At 44.2% G+C, this 16,817-nt stretch overlaps 1 protein-coding gene across 3 annotated transcripts in view; it reads left to right on the top strand.

Annotated features, from left to right (window-relative positions):
- PKD2 (polycystin 2, transient receptor potential cation channel) overlaps window positions 1–16,817 on the top strand; it is a 49,119-nt gene that overhangs the window by 10,361 nt on the left and 21,941 nt on the right. For all 3 annotated transcript variants that reach the window (XR_004349945.1, XM_032632229.1, XM_032632230.1), the window contains exons 3-6: window positions 7,044–7,177; window positions 8,347–8,597; window positions 12,025–12,249; window positions 14,708–14,936. Coding sequence is in view for 2 of the 3 variants with exons in the window: in XM_032632229.1 (XP_032488120.1) it covers window positions 7,044–7,177; window positions 8,347–8,597; window positions 12,025–12,249; window positions 14,708–14,936 (839 nt within the window). In the remaining variant the exon portion in view is untranslated. The remainder of the gene's footprint in view (window positions 1–7,043; window positions 7,178–8,346; window positions 8,598–12,024; window positions 12,250–14,707; window positions 14,937–16,817) is intronic.

Raw genomic sequence — 16,817 nt, 5'->3', positions numbered from 1 at the left:
ACATCAGAATCACCAAGAGAATTTCTTTTATAATTGTAGTTTGCCTGGATCTACTAAATCAAAGCCTTCCAGATACGGCCCAGAGAAGTGAATTTTCAGATACACTGACCAGCTTTGGGAACTAGGCTAGATAAATAAACTGAGTAGCTAGAGTTTTAGGAAACAAGCTTGTCATATAACTAACTAGCGTTTTCTTGTTTATTTTAGAATTTTTATGCTTTTTGTTCTTTTTCACACTAATAACATTTTTGCTTCTTATATCAGCTACATTTTTTACATAGGCAAAGTTTTTTTTTCAAAATATTGTAGAATCTCTGGGTAAGAAGGAATCTTGGCAGTCATGGATCAAACCTCCACTGAATGCTAAAACTCCCCCCTGCAACATCCTTCCCAAAAGGTCAGTCATCCTGCCTCCAGTTGGGCAAGAGTTCCAGGTTAAGGGACTGACTCCTTTGAAATAGTTCATTTTATTTTTCTATGGCTGTGTTAGAAAGTTCTTCCTTATGAAAAACCAAAGTCTGTCCTCATCTAACTTCCCGTCTTAGTTCTACTCTCTAAGCCAGCCTAATACCAGGGACCTTTCCCATGTCTCTCCTCCAGCTTAGCGTGCCAGGAGTTTGGAGACAGACGTTCAATCTCCTCCAAGTCTTCTCTAGGTTAAACCTTTCCAGTTCCCTTAGCTGTTGATCATGTGATCGGAGACATGCCTTTGAACAACCCACCTGATAGAAACTCCCTCCAGTTTATCAGAGTCCCCCCCTTTTTTGTTTAAGGGGATGCATTTATTGTCACTCTTCCAAATGTACCAAAAAAATGAGAAAATAACCCCCAACTCAATTCCCCTCACCTCCACAACATTCTCCCCAGCACAAATAATTTTTCCCCAAACCACAAACATAAACTGGTTCTGATATTCTCATAAATATCAGTGCACCTAAGCTGCGTCTTTATTCCCATCTTGCCCCTAGGTTCTTCATGACCATTTTTGTTTGTTTGTTTGTTTTGTGTTTTTAGCTTCCATATATATGTTGTTAGCATACGGTATTTGTTTTTCTCTTTCTGACTTACTTCACTCTGTGTGACAGACTCTAGGTCCATCCACCTCACTACAAATAACTCAATTTCGTTTCTTTTTATGGCTGAGTAATATTCCATTGTATATATGTGCCACATCTTCTTTATCCATTCATCCGATGATGGACATTTAGGTTGCTTCCATCTCCTGGCTATTGTAAATAGAGCTGCAGTGAACATTTTGGTACATGACTCTTTTTGAATTCACGTGCAGTCTTAAGTTCACAGGCTACAGTCCATGGGAAGTAACTGCTAAAGACCAACTATGGCTGGAAAGCTCTCTGACCTTTTCAGTACTGGACAAAAACTACAATAACGGGCTTCCCTGGTGGCGCAGTGGTTGGGAGTCCACCTGCTGATGCAGGGGACGCAGGTTCGTGCCCCGGTCCGGGAGGATCCCACATGCCGCGGAGCGGCTGGGTCCGTGAGCCATGGCCGCTGGGCCTGCGCGTCCGGAGCCTGTGCTCTGCAACGGGAGGGGCCCCAGCAGTGAGAGGCCCGCGTACAGCAAAAAAAAAAAAAAAAAAAAAAAAAAAAAAACTACAATAACAAGAAATGTATATTCATATATAAATATTACTTTAAACATGGCCTTTACTCCACGTGCATAGCTTTCTCTTTATTTCTTCATGGTAACTTCTATGTAAATATTACATGCTCTTCTCTCTTGTTTTAAAAAAAAAAATTACACTACTTACTACAGGCAGGCATTCACAAAAGCAATTGTGTTGACAACCTCTATCCCTCAAAGATTTCCATCACAACTTGTTACTTACCTTTGAATTTTAACCAAGACTGCATTAAAATATTTGGGAGTGTTAATCATTTTAATTCACCTCTCTGGTTTATTCTGCAGCCTCACTGTGCCTCCTAAAACGCCCTCACCCAGGTCACCAGGGACGTCTTAATTGCCAAATTTTATGGGCTCCTTTTAGCCTTTCTCTCTCATTTGGTCCCAAATGAGACATTTGGTATTCTACAAACTTCCCTCTTTGGCTTCTGTGACTCCCTCTCTTTCTGTATCCCTCCTTACTCTATTCACTTTCTTCATTTTTTTCTCTCTGAGATGTGTTTAGACAGACAATTTTCTGTGACTGGGTCTTTGCCTTTCTCTTCAAGGGATCTTCCCTGCAGCTTCAGCTGGTCCTGTACGCTGGCGCTCCCAAGTTCCTCTCGACCTCTCATGGACCACGAATCTTGTGCCAACTTTTACTGGACCTTTCCACCGGTGCATCTCAGGGGCATCCTTAACATTTCTCAACCTGGACTCACCCTGTCCATCCAAACATGCTTTGCTCACGTTCTCTATCTGGTTTACTATTAACATCACCCCCATGAATGCCTCTCCCCAAACCTTGAAAAAGAATGTGAGTGATCTCTTCTGATACAGTATAAAGTTTGATATCTATGTAATACATTAAGTTGTATGTTCTATTATAAAACCCCTAATGTCCCGAGATCATTTTTATCTTCTTTCTCTGTCAAAGATTGAGAGACGTAAATTTGTTTCTAAGTGTTATTGTGGTTTTGGTAATTCTCCTTCTGTTACTAGAAGACGTTGCTTTATATATCTTGATATTGTTATTCAGTACATAAAAGTTCATTCTAGTTATATCATTGTGTAAAGTATCATTTATCAATAAAAGATCATCTTTTTCTTTAACTCAGTACTCACCTTATAATCTCCTTTGTCAGATGATTGCAATACCACTTAACACCTAATATATATCTTCTCATTCCTTTATTTTTAACTTCATTTTGAATGGGTCTCATACAAATTCTAAAGATACATTTTAAAAATTTTTAACCAATATTTAAGACTATGATCTAGTAAGTGTAAGCTCTTTACATTTCATGCTTTTGTCAGATTTCTGCCATCTTATTTTTTCCTCTCTTTTACACTTTCTTGGTATTTTTCATTTCTCTTCTTTTTGTTACATTGGAAATTTTTTCTTTGCTTTTTACTCCACTGATCTGGAGTTTATACAGCGCAGTCCCCTTTACATAGTTTTTAGTATTTAAGTCTATATTTTTTCAGCCATATTAAGAAGAAAATGGTGTCTGTAGACTATTTTCAAAGGAGACCATGATTTTTTATTTGTTTTTGGTTTTTTTGGGTTTTTTTTTTGTGGTACGCGGGCCTCTCACTGCTGCGGCCTCTCCCATTGCGGAGCACAGGCTCCGGACGCGCAGGCTCAGCGGCCATGGCTCACGGGCCCAGCCCCTCGGCGACATGTGGGATCTTCCCGGACCGGGGCATGAACCCGTGTCCCCTGCATCGGCAGGCGGACTCTCAACTACTGCGCCACCAGGGAAGCCCGAGACCATGTTTTAAGACAGCTTTAGTTAGTTTACATGCTGAGTAGTTGGTGATGCTGTGATAATGTTTTCTTCTCTGGCTTATTTCATAGAAAATCGAATCTGAGAGTTAAGACGAGAACTAAATAGCAGAAAAATATATGCACGTAGGATATATGTGTCCTTTACCTTATATTTTAAAAATATTTTCCTCTCCTTTCTGATCCTCGTTTATGGTTATTTCATGATGTAACTTTCTTCTTTACAATTCAGTCCATTTAAAGAGTGTATGTTACCTTCCGAGTGGGCTTTGCCTATCAGGGACAGAAACGATGTAACGGTCTTACATTTCTGTTGCATTTAACAGTATGCAAAATCTGTGTTCACATATTTCTCCCAGTGAACTACCCAAAAGCCTTAGATGTTATTATTCCCATTTTCTAGATAGTGAAACTCAGGCTCAGAAAAATTAAATACTTGTCCAAGATCCCAAGATACCGAGACCCACAATTATGAACACGGAGGCTGACTTAAGGGTGAAGGAAATCTTAAACTCAAACCCAAATCGTTCTGATTTCAAATCCCGGGGGGGTCCTTTAGCTCCAGCCTAGCTGGACTCGTGATGCAGCTGACCCCTGGAGTGTGTGGAGCTGTCACTTGAAGATATCCCTCGGACCAGCCCACTGCCTGGCACAAGGGAGGGACGGAGTTAACGTTAGCTGACTGAAGCTGTTAGACTCGTCATCCCCTTCAACACTAGGTGGCATTGTTTCTCTGGATGTCCAGCAGGTGGCACTGCATAGCCAAGAGGATGTATCCCTTCCCTTTCAGTGAAGTTCTCAAATTCCATACAGGTCCTGAGAATTTCAAAAGCAATCAGTATTAAAAGTACAGGACAATAAAGGAGATGGATTTTTAAATCAGTGGCTAAAATACATACATATTGCATATTTATAAATCAAAAAATTTAAATAATTTGTCATAATTCTTTTTCAACAACCAAAAAAAATTTAAGAGTGATCTACATTAACCAGCCAATCCAAAGAAAATTCTAATTTCAAATTAATTCCAAAAGTCAATGTAATAATCATTTAGTCGGCTTTGGGGAGCCTTCACGACCCCTCTTTAGCATGGTATCAGCTTTGGATCTGAAGAAGGCCTTTGCAGAACACATCATACCTTGTCCACCCCTCTGTGGGAGCTGGTAGGCAGTGCTCCCGCTGGGGACACCGTGAGCACCTCTTGAGGACAGAGATCACATCTTTTTTTTTTTTTTTTTTTTTTGCGGTCCACGGGCCTCTCACTGTTGCGGCCTCTCCCGCTGCGGAGCACAGGCTCCGGAAGCGCAGGCTCAGCAGCCATGGCTCACGGGCCCAGCTGCTCCACGGCATGTGGGATCTTCCTGGACCGGGGCACAAACCCGCGTCCCCTGCATCGGCAGGCAGACTCTCAACCACTGCGCCACCAGGGAAGCCCCAGAGATCACATCTTGTGCATCTTCATGTCCAACACCTTGTCCCATCAATGGATTGAAAGTCCAAAACCCTGAACTCCAGTCCGATGCAGTCTTAAGAGGTGACAGGTTGTGTAACACTGGAAGAGGAGTGTTGTTGTCCTAATTAGTGGGTCATAGGATGACAGGTGATGGAACCTAACTGTGAGGACTGGAAGAGGTCCCTTCCCCTCTAGATGCGGCACACAAGCCACGTGGTTGTGTGTGTTTATTGCTTCACTGACTGACTGCTCGAGGTGACTCGCAGACACACGTGTGTTTGGATCACTGCCATCCACTCCTCTCTTTTGATCTTAATTCTCTATGATGTTTGGGTAGGGAAGGGGACTAGGTGAAGGAAAGATGTAATCCCCAAATCACTTATTACGAGGTTTTAAAATGCATTGCATGCTGCCTGAAGACTTACAGAATCAGCTAAGTCGTCACTGCTTGCTGGGTGTTGAGAACTGTGCTCAAAAGACCTAGAAAACCTCTTTGGTCAACAGAAGCATAAAAGGAAGTACTTCCTTCCTCTTGAAGTGTTTTGTCATCTATTTTAGGTATCAAAGCGTATGATACCTGCAGTCATTAGAGTTCGGCATAAGACAGCACTCGTTAAAGTGCTGAAATTTTCAATAGATAATGTTGTAGCGATCTGGTTAAGGAGGAAGAACCACCATTATTGGACATTTAAGTGTCAGCCACTGTATTGGGTAATTTTCAGTTTGTTTTTTTTTTTTTAAGAAATGTTGTTCTGCCTCTTCTTTCCCTTTATTTATTTATTTATTTTTAATTTTGTCTGTGTTGGGTCTTTGTTGCGGTGTGTGGGCTCTGCTTTGTGGCACACGGGCTCTCTAGTTGTGGCACACAGGTTCCAGAGCACGCGGGCTCAGTAGTTGCAGCGTGCGGGCTTCGTTGCCCCGTGGCATGTGGGATCTTAGTTCCCCGACCAGGGTTCGAACCTGCCTCCCCTGCGTTGGAAGGCGGATTCTTAACCACTGAACCATGAGGGAAGTCCCGTTTAGTTATATATATTTTTAAGCACCAAAAACTCCCATGAGATAGCTAATTACTCCTTACAGAAGAGGCAACTAAAGCTTAGAGAGTCTGAGCAACTTGTACAGCTCATACAGCAAGTAAGAGGCATGACCCAGACTCAAAGCCTGATCTCCTGTGACCTGCTGAGCCTGTACGTGATCGCCCCACCTTTCTCCGGGACCATTCAGAATGTGCTGGTAAGATCGGCAGGTCTTCACGTCAGGGGTGTGGCTTGAGTTTAGAGTGTGCCACGCACCAGCTGGTAGGTGGCTGGGAGGCAGATGCGTCTGTTAGCATCCCAGAAGGAAAGAGATGGGAGACTCACAGTGGCAATTGTGGGAGCTCAGCGAAAGGACCGTTTACAGAGGTGTGGCGGCAGGGTTATAGCAGCCAACGAGGGGACACGAGGCTCTTGGGCAAGATTCCCACATCCGGGCCTGGAGGGACAAGGGCAGGGAATGGCGTGGTGTGAACCTGGTGTGGCTGGGGGAGAAGAGATGCCCCCAGCAGCGGTGGTCACCGTTAGAGGGTCCCCAGCAAACTGCACCCAGGCAGTGAGGGCGTGGGAGCAGGGAGAACAAACCCAGCTCGCTCTCTCCTCGGGCCGCCAGGTCTCCTGTGTGGCCTCCTGTGGGCTGAATGCACCGGAAACCAGAAGACAGGGGAGTCCAGTCGGTCTGCAGCGGTCAGCCTCAGGGTGCAGAGCAGGGCACACGAGAATGGCGAGTTGATGTGGGAACAAGACGAGAGTGGGCTGCCCACGCCGTCGTAGGCAGAGGGGGCGGCAGGCGCACAGCCGGAGAATGTGGGGCTCGGCGTGGCGTCTGCTGGGGCGTAGGGCTCTCGGGCAGGGAGGGTGCTCCGGGAGGTGGTGGGAGGCGAAGTCGAAGGGCGTCTCGGAGGTCCCAAGTGGCAAGGAGGGGGCACCTGATCTTAATCCGGTGCTCAGTGGTTAAGCCAGTTTTGTTTCATGGAAGCCAGTGTTATTTCATTTCTTGTATAAGCCAGAGAGCTGGGGAGGGATCCTGGAACAACGATGCAGGGAAGGAAGGCGGGATGGCTGTCGGCCCGTCCGCCGGGATCGTGTGAGTGCGTGCGCAGGGTCCCTGGCAGAGTTCATTTGGCCCTTTCTCTCTTCCAGTGACCTACGGGATGATGAGCTCCAGTGTGTACTACTATACCCGGATCATGTCCCAGCTCTTCCTGGACACCCCGGTGTCCAAAGCGGAGAAAACTAACTTTAAAACTCTTTCTTCAGTGGAAGACTTCTGGAAGGTATTTGCAAATGACCTCTTGCTCTTGAAAATTGTTCATTTAGCTTCGTAAATTCAGTTCAGGCCCACAAGGGCGGAATTTCATTGTGTTGTCTTGCTTCGTTTTTTGTTTTTGTCTCTTTGCTGGTGTTGGAATGTACCCCAGAACTGTGCCTGATACAAGGCAGGCACATTCTTTCAAAGATCTCTAATGTAAAATTCAACCCAGCCCTCCCCAACTTGTCACAAATTCCAACATTAGTGTTACAGGATAAGCAATGAGGGATACCATAGGAAAAATACTAAACTGATCTGGAAGATGTGTTCCGAATCTAAGAGAATGGGGAGGAAAATTGGAAAGGAAATGATTACTTCCTTCTGGGGAAATACTTGCTAAAATTCTTAGTAAACCCTGGGGTCAGAGCTGTTGATTTTAAAGATAGAGGAACTGGGTCACAAGAACCTAAATATACTAAATAATGCCTAAAAATACTTGACATCCAAAACCACACTTGTATAATATGAATCTTTTCCACCTCAAGGGGGCAAATCACTCCATCTCTACTGATTGTCTGATAAGGATAAGACACTGAGAAATGGCTGGGTCTGTCTTTCCTACAGGCAAACTAATGAGAAACTTCTCACATGTATACAGTTCTGTGATAATGAATGCCACACTCTAAAAATGGAGGGAAGGAGGGGGGGATGAGAAGTTAGAGAGTTCATTCACCCTGTGACAAAATAATCCAGACAATTAAAAGATCCATCAGATAGCAGACTGGTTTTCAAAACTATCATCTTTTCCTCTCCAGTGATGGTGAACCATGATTATGTGGGATGCTGTTTTAATAAGGGAAAGTGGAATTGATCATGGTTATGGATTCGTTGTCTCCCCAGCCTTTAGTCCTGGAGTAAAAATCAAGAGTCGCCACGTATGAAGTGTGCCCATTCTGTGCCAGGTGTAGCCACCATACGAAAGATAGGTATTACAGATGCTCGAGGCCTCACAGCTAGCAAGGAAATGACAGAGCAGGACTGGAGCAGGGTCCAGTCTCTCTGACAACAAAACCCACCCTTGACACTCTACCCTGTTCACAGAGTTGCCAAACTGTTGGTCACACAAACATCCCAGGAAGGAGGCAGGCAGCCTCTGAGCTGAGAGTTTTTCAAAAATGGTGCCTTTGCTTTCAGTTTGCAGAAGGCGCTTTGTTGGATGGGCTCTACTGGAAGATGCAACCCAGCAACAGGACTGAAGGCGACGACCGAAGCTTCATCTACTACGAGAACCTCCTCTTAGGGGTACCACGTATACGGCAACTCAGAGTCAGAAATGGATCCTGTTCCATCCCCCTGGACTTGAGAGATGAGATTAAAGAGTGCTATGATGTCTACTCTGTCAGCAGTGAAGACAGGGCTCCATTCGGTCCGAGAAATGGAACCGCGTAAGTGTCTGTGGCTCGGGGCCCTGGGCTGTCACGGACATTCATTCATTCGTTCTCTAACCCCTTCACCAAGGAGAAGATGCCTTCAATGCTTGTACTTAAGGCCGTGGCCAAACTTTGGCTTCTCAAGTTTTCTGTACTTTTTACCCCCTTTCAGCTTCTGCATACTTATTTTTCAGAAGGCTAAATTGCTGACCATATCCCCACAGGAAAGAAGCTGCCTTCACCTTCAGAGGTTTCTTTGAAGGTGCCTGGATCCTACTTTTATAAATCCAGTAACATGGTTCACTAGGTTGTTACTAGGAAGGTTTTTGGTACAGAAATTCTTTTGTATTAGCTCTTAGAAATAAGTTTGTGTTCACACTACAATTACTTAAAGCTCATGAGGCAGTTCTTCTGTCTGGTTTAAAGCCTGTCCTTCCCAAATGTGTGTTTTCGATTTTGAGTACGTGTCTGCATTGTGTGTATTCGCAGGGATTTTGGGTGCTCTTTGTCAACATACTTAAAACATCCTGTGTATTAAGGGAGGACAGTCCTTATTTCTAGAATTATTACAAAATGTGAGAAGAGTTCTCAGGTTGTCCCAAGGTGGACATCTTGGGGCACGGGCCCTGGGTGAGTCACTGTGGATAGAATTGTCTTCTAAGTTTCACTAAACTAATTCTTTCAGTTCATCTAGATCCCTTTCTTGAGAACTGAGACACCAGAATCCAGATTAGTTAATACGCAATGAGGACGAACACCTTTTCCATAAGCAGATTCTTCGTCTGTCGTCCAGTACACACCCTCTTTCGTACCTGGACCCATAAGGAACAAACTTACTAAACATCCGAAGATTTAGAGTAAAAAGACTGAATCTCAAGAGGCATGTTTTCCAGGCTGTGATAGTGATTTTGCTCACTAATGCTCCTTTTTCCAGTTCCTGCAAAGCATAAGTTTGCACTTGAACTATGGTACCTTGTCTAATATTTTATCTCATCTCATGCCATTGGTAAGAGAGATTCATGCAGCCTCTATTCCATGCTAGATGCTATCTGAGAAGTGAATTCATGCATTATCTCTACTTTTCACAGAACAACTCTGAAATAGGTATCAGCTCCATTTTATAGATGAAAAAACATCACCGCTAGTAAATGGGACCAGCTTGACTCCAAAACCCATGTTTCTTTTATGACGCCACATTGCTTCTTCCATATTAGTTATGTTGCTAGAGTGGCTGCCTGCTGCCCTCAGTTCCCTGTCAGAATTCAAGCTTCTTGAGGGCAGGGACTCTGTTTTGTTCACTGCTGTATTTCCAAAGCTTTGAACAGTGCCTAGAACATCCAAGACGCTTATAAGTGATTTTCACTACAGGGTAGGCTACTGAAGGGATCCTTCTTGTGTGTATTTAAACCATCCCAGGTCCTGCCAGAGTCTGATAGAAGGTGAGTGTGTATGCTACCTGTATGTCCCACCAGCTCCGATAATTCAATATGCCCCAAACTGAACTCATCACTTGTTATCATTTATTATTTATTTATTTGTTTGTTTGTTTATTTTTGGCCATGCCATTTGGCATGCGGGATCTTAGTTTCCCCAACCAGGGATCGAACCCGTGCCCCCTGCATTGGGAGCGCAGAGTCTTAGCCACGGGACCCCCAGGGAAGTCCCGGAACTCATCACTTTCCTGTCGAATCTGTCCTTCCTCCTGTTCATGGCACCACCATCTTTGCATTACCCAAAAAGGGACTGGAGTCTTTTTTCAGAAGTCCCCTCTCCCTTGCCCCAGCTTCCAAATCAGTGCCAGGCTCTGTTGACAGTCACCTCCGTGGCCCTGTCTCGGCCCTCCCTTGTCCTTCCCACCTCACTGCTCTAGTTCAGGCCTCATTGGTTCTTGCAAGGACAGTTGACTCAGCTGTGTCGGGGGGTCCCTGGGACCAGCCTCACGGAGTTTAGCGATTCTCTGGAAGGGCTCCCAGGATTCAGCATATATTCATGGCTGAGCTTTACTACAGTGAAAGGAAATACGCAAAAGCAGCGGAAGGGACAGGCTCATGGGGCAAAGTCTGGAGGGAACCAGGTGCCAGGTTGTAAAGGTCCTCTCCCAGTGGAGCCACACAAGACATGCGTCTTCCTCCAGTAACGAGTTGTGACAGCATGTAGGAAGCATTGTCTGTCTGAGAAGCTCAGCAGAGACTTGGTGCCTCCCATGTGTTTCTGGGTGCTGGTTACATAGGCAGGCTCTGCCCGGCACATCCCCAAATCTCAGACTCCCAGAAGGGAAGCAGGCGTGGGCGTAAGCCACCTTGTTTGTACAGAAGCCTAGGCACTGTGAGCCTCTCCTTCTGGTCAGAGGAAGTTTTATATCAGTGTAGGGAGCCGTTTATCACTGAAATTCCAGATGCCAACCGAGTCCAACCTGGATGCTTTAAGGAAAGGCGGTCTCGGACCCGCTGTGTTAACTCTTTTCCACGCAATCGTCCTCTCTCTTTCCTCACCACCCCAGGTAACCCCGTTCTGTGCCTCCCAGAGACCTTCCCTTCGGTGACCCCTTCACGCCTGCCCCCTCACCATCTGACCAGAGTCCACCTTTCAGCCTTCTCTCCTTCATCATACGGGCGCCAAACCGAACTACTGGCGGATGCCTTGTACTTCTCCGGCCCCGCCTGGCTCAGGCTTAAAAACACTCTCCCCATCCACCTGCCTAAGTCTGAATCCTGCTTACCTTTCACAGCCTAGGTTCAACGTGGCTTCTTCCAAAGCCTTCTCTGGTTCACCTTTCCCATCATCGCTGAACCTCCAAAGAAGGCTAGCTTCCCTCTGCTTGGCCCAAGCAATTTTTCTGATTCTTTTTTGGTTCTTATCACCTACCTTGTATTTTCGGTGTTTAATTACAACTTTTCTCTCCGCACTTATTATAAATTTGGGAGAGAAAGGATCTTAGTTCATCTTTCTATCCTCATTAATACCAAAGACGCGTCTGGTTCCTGAGAGCCCTGTAAACGTTTGTGGATTAAGCTCCCAAATGTCATGTGGAGTCGTATTTAGTTGAGCTGCTGACGGTGGCATTTGATGAACTCGTACCTCTTTTGGCTGCAATTCTTGGGGGGCCTAGGGTCAGCTAGTCCCTAAGTAAGTCACCCTGAAAGGCAACCATATAAACTGAGGGCTAACAGCACAGGCCTCTGAAGGCAGACCGTCCTGGGGTGGGTCCCTGACTCTACCTTCAAAAGATCTGAGACTCAGTTGACCTCACTAAGCCTCAGGGCCCTTATTCCTAAAATGGGCATAATAGCTACATGAGGATGATGTAAGAAAACACAAAGCGCCATGGCAAGCACACCACCCAGCTCGATGAGACTCACAGTTATTTGTTACTGTACTCTGTCTTCGTAATTGCCCCAGGTGTTCCACTGATTTTCACCTGTTCGTTTTGTCTTTGAATTAGTTGGATCTACACAAGTGAAAAAGACTTGAATGGGAGCAGCCACTGGGGAATGATTGCAACTTACAGCGGAGCTGGTTATTACCTGGATCTGTCAAGAACAAGAGAGGAAACAGCCGCTCAGATTGCTAACCTCAAGAAAAATGTCTGGCTGGACCGGGGAACCCGGGCAACTTTTATTGACTTCTCAGTGTACAATGGCAACATTAATCTGTTCTGTGTGATCAGGTGTGTATAAAGGGCACTCGTGCCTCCCACTTCTGTGTGTTTGTATATACGTCCTAGTCTGGAGTTAGACCAGAAAATCATTGCCTGCAGTTGGCTAAATGAGAGTTTCAAGGATCAGAGCTGACAGCAAGGAGGGGTGAAAACCAAAAAGCTTACTGGGATAGGGATTCTTGGAGGAAGGGAGTTAGGATCCGGGGATATTATGAGTCAGGAAGAACCTCAAGTCTGGTCCAAGTTCATCCCAAGGCTGGAACTGTCCCAGATAAAGCACTGCGTTTTGCTGACATCAGTCCTTTCCCGTCACGAGGATGATCACTGCTCCATGCTCTGCTACCAAGGCCCCCAGGCATCGTATCTTGACTCATTTCCCTGAGTTTCCCGTTCTCCGATGATGCGCACGCGATTAGAACACGAGCACAGTCGTCAGGGGCTACGCCTGTGCTCAGTAGGGTGCCCCGGTACCTGCTTACGCTCAAGAATTACCAAAGGCACATAAAGTTCCTTCTGCAGATTCTCTGATGTTTGTCATCATGACCATTCTGGTGACAGTGAGGAAACTGACAGAGATCCCACCGGCTTGTCTGGGACCTCTTGTTCATTCATTCATTCAGCAAACATTTGTTGGGCACTTAATATGTGCCAGGCACTGTTCAAGGCTCTTGGGATGCATCAGTGGACAGAATAAAGATCTCTGCCCTTGTAGAGCTCACATTCAACCAGGAGGAGATATTAGGTGATAAACAATAAGCAAAGGAAACAAATTAATTAGATAGCATGTTAGAAGGTAATATGTGCTATAAAACACGTAGAACAAGGCAAGGGGGATCCAGGATTCACCCGCTTTAATCCTCCTGGTGAATATGGCAGCAACATCCAGACGCTGCTGACATGAATTACTTGCACACGTATTTACCCACCAAATAAGAAGGCTGCATTCTCATAATAGCCTTATTCTGTGATTATTTTTGAGGCTAAACTCAGCTGTGCTTTACATAGCCATTTGGACTTTCCCAGTCTTTATATCTAATAACTTTTGCAGAAAACAATATCACATTAAGTCAAGTAGTAGTTATGACTAGAAATGAATGAAAATCTATTGCAATTATTGTTGGACTTCTGCTGACGATTCCAGTGAGCACGGAAAGAGGATACACGCAGGCAGGCAACTCTGACTGACGTTTAAGGAAATATCTATTTATAGAAGGTATAAATGAGTATGTCTCCCACTCCCCCCCCATACTTTAAGAGTGAATATTGTCAAGGCGGTTGCTTCATTTCTCTACATTGTTGCCTCAATTTCTGGAGGGGTTGACGATGCGGGACCAGAACAGGCAGAGAGAGATGACTCAGCACACAGAGGCCGCTTCCTGCCCTTGTAGAGGCGGCCATAAGGCTCTTTGTCTCAGTAGTGCCCTCCTGAGTTTCTGGTTCTCACCCCTACGCTCCAGCGTATTGAATAGGAAGAAAACAGGAGGTTGACAGTGCCAGGGAAGGAAGACGTTTCACACATCTTTGACCAGTTCTAAGTTGCTATAGTCCTTGCCTATACTTGATTGTTGCTTATGCTTGAGCCCTAGATACTTAGGTTCTAGGAGTGGCCACCTGTCCTGTCCATCCTGTAACGGGAGAGATGGTTACACCTGATCGCTGACTGGAGATCTTTTAAAAGCCTTCAAGTTAAGGATCTAGAGAGTCTGTTTCTAGTGTGAAGGGAAATTGTACCATTAAGTGAATCGTTTCACCTTCTCAGTGTGACACCTACAAAGGGGAATTTGGCAAGAAGCATCTTCACTTCAGTTATTAGAAAGCACTAAAGATCAGCGCCATCACTGTGAACGTAAAAGCATATGTCAGTGTTACAGACAGTCAGACGTTTACTGGGCACCAATCCACTATAAGGCTCTGAGAAGTTCCGATAGCAAAATGGTCCCTGTAGGCATTTTATTTGATGCTGGTTAGGTGTCACCAAATGCACAAATGAGAAACTCATTCCCTGTCTTTATATGTATATGAAAGAGACATCCTGCTTCTCAACCAGGCCATACATGTCTTGATTGATGACATATATTTCTTATGTTCTTTATTACCCAGTTGAAGGACTTGCATTTAATCACAGTCCTATAAAGTCTTGTTTGTTGATTAACTTCTACATTTAAAAATAAGTGTATAGCATTTTGAGTGGTCTCAATACCAGAAGCGTAAATGGGAGACGGAGGACGAATAATCTCTTTGGTCTGGGACGCCTTGGGAAGGCTTGTTCTTTTTGTAACACAAAATTCTACAAAGATGGAGTTACCGGCTGTGATAAAAACATTTTGCCACTAGTTTGGAGTGACTTGTGGTCTCAGTTTTATTTAGAGCAGGGACAGAATAGACGATGTTTTTTCCCGGCTGCATCCATGTGTTGTTGTCACTGTTGACGTTGTTAGTTGTGTTAACTGTTCTTATTGCAACGCAGGTTATTGGTCGAATTCCCAGCAACAGGCGGTGTGATTCCATCTTGGCAGTTTCAGCCTGTAAAGCTGATCCGATATGTCACGACTTTCGATTTCTTCCTGGCAGCCTGTGAGATTATCTTTTGTTTCTTTATCCTTTACTATGTGGTGGAAGAGATACTGGAAATTCGCATTCACAAGCTGCACTATTTCAGGAGTTTCTGGAATTGTCTGGATGTTGTGATCATTGTGGTAGGTTTGAGAACAACACCAAATCCCCTACCCTGTTATACAAATGTGTTAGAGTCTTCGCTCCCCTCAGTGCTGTGCGTCTTGACCTTCCTGAAGGAGAATCTAAAGGTTCTCTATAACATCAACATCACTGTTACTAACTTTCTCACGTTGCATGAGTGACCCTTCTGCGTATGGAAGTGGAGAGGCATTTACAATAAGCTCTCACTTGGCCACACTAATAACAAGAATGGGTTAGTAATTCGTATTTGGCTTTGGCATGCCATACGAGATGCGGGGAGAAAGCAATTTTGTGTATTCTGCTTTGGCTAATGATATTTTTCTTCGACTACAGCAAAAATCAGTTTATATCTTTCTGCACGTGTGTAAAGTTACAGCATAAAGAAACATCCCGGAAATTTTGGAGGTGGCAGAGAAAACCCCCTTGCAGTTTCAAATGTCCTGCAGATAGTCCACAGTGTACAAAATGTAAATGATGGTCATCAGCGTTTTCTGTAGGAGGTGCAGGAAACCATAAGGCAGAGTTATGATTGAGTTAAGACTGTGACCCCTTGTGGAGCCCTTGCCTGCCCGTGACTCTGTTACAAATTCCAACACTTGTTCAAGACGGTTTCTCTTCAGCATCATCTTAATTACTTCCTTCCAGAGGCCTTACTGTAAGATGTATTTTTGCAAGCTTTTCTCCCTTCAGCAATAACACATAATCTTCTGCTAGTCTCTTACACATTAGAGCATATAACAACATGCTTAATGGTTACGTGCTTAAAAGTCCATCCTTTCCACTGTGCAGCGACAGAGCTGCCCCTCTGAAATCTTAGTCAGTGATGCGTTATCCTGTTAGCATTCTCTCTTCTATTATCCTGCTTCTTAACCAGTATTGTTCCTCCCCAGCCAAAAGTTCATTTGGCTTTGTGAAGCATTTACATCAAGTCATTATCAAATCATCACTAGAGTGAGTTGGTAATATATAGAAAGTATGTTACTTAATGTATTTTAACATGCTATTAAATATAGAAAAAATGTTATTCATATGTAAGTTAAAGGAGACTTAAGACATAAACAAGCTGTATGTGTGTATTGCGTGGCAATAACGGTATTAATAGGTGCAGTAATAACAATAATTGCTAACATTTCAGAAGCTGTCTGCTAGGCACAGTTCCTTGTGCTTTTCCTCTACGGCGGTTCATTTAGTCCTCACGATAACCCTCTTAGCCACTCTGCCACCGCCCTCACGCCACATACATGTGTACTTCAGAAATAACTTTTACATAAAATACACGTTCCTGTAGAATACAGCATGGAACCCACCTGATCCTGATGCAGTTAGAAGTGCACCCCTTCTTTCACGATGGCTGTGTAACATCACAGAATTCCTGTAGCTAAACTCTTGATTCCCAAATTCTCAACATATTAATAATGAACAGAATTACAAAAGAATTTCCGTACTTAAGGAGGCAGGAAAGGCGATGATATGGGAAATAATTTTTCAAAATATTTCTGTACTGCACGATGGCAGACTGCAGTTCATATACACTGAAAATCATTCTGGAAAACAATTATTATTTGGAGCCCTAAGGATGCAAACTCTGCTTTTTTAGTTTCCATGGATACGTTTATGTTTCTGTCATTGAGAATAATGGTAAAAAAGTGGGTGTGGTATTATGCTAATTAATGTTTTCTTTTTTTTTTTTAACCAAATACCTTCAATGTGAGCAAAGGGCTAGTCAGCGGCATTCGACTTTTTGATTATGTACACATATCAATGAAATGCCACACCCTAGTGTATTTTTATTTATAAAGTGTGTGTGTGTGTCTGTGTGTGTGTGTGTGTGTAGTGGTGTAATAAGTACATTTGTAAAAACATACACAGCATAGAATTTG

Source organism: Phocoena sinus, chromosome 5 (genome assembly GCF_008692025.1).
Source record: "Phocoena sinus isolate mPhoSin1 chromosome 5, mPhoSin1.pri, whole genome shotgun sequence".
Classification (NCBI taxonomy): domain Eukaryota; kingdom Metazoa; phylum Chordata; class Mammalia; order Artiodactyla; family Phocoenidae; genus Phocoena; species Phocoena sinus.
The sequence above is the reverse complement of the archived record's forward strand: the minus strand, read 5'-3'. Positions and strand labels throughout refer to the sequence as shown.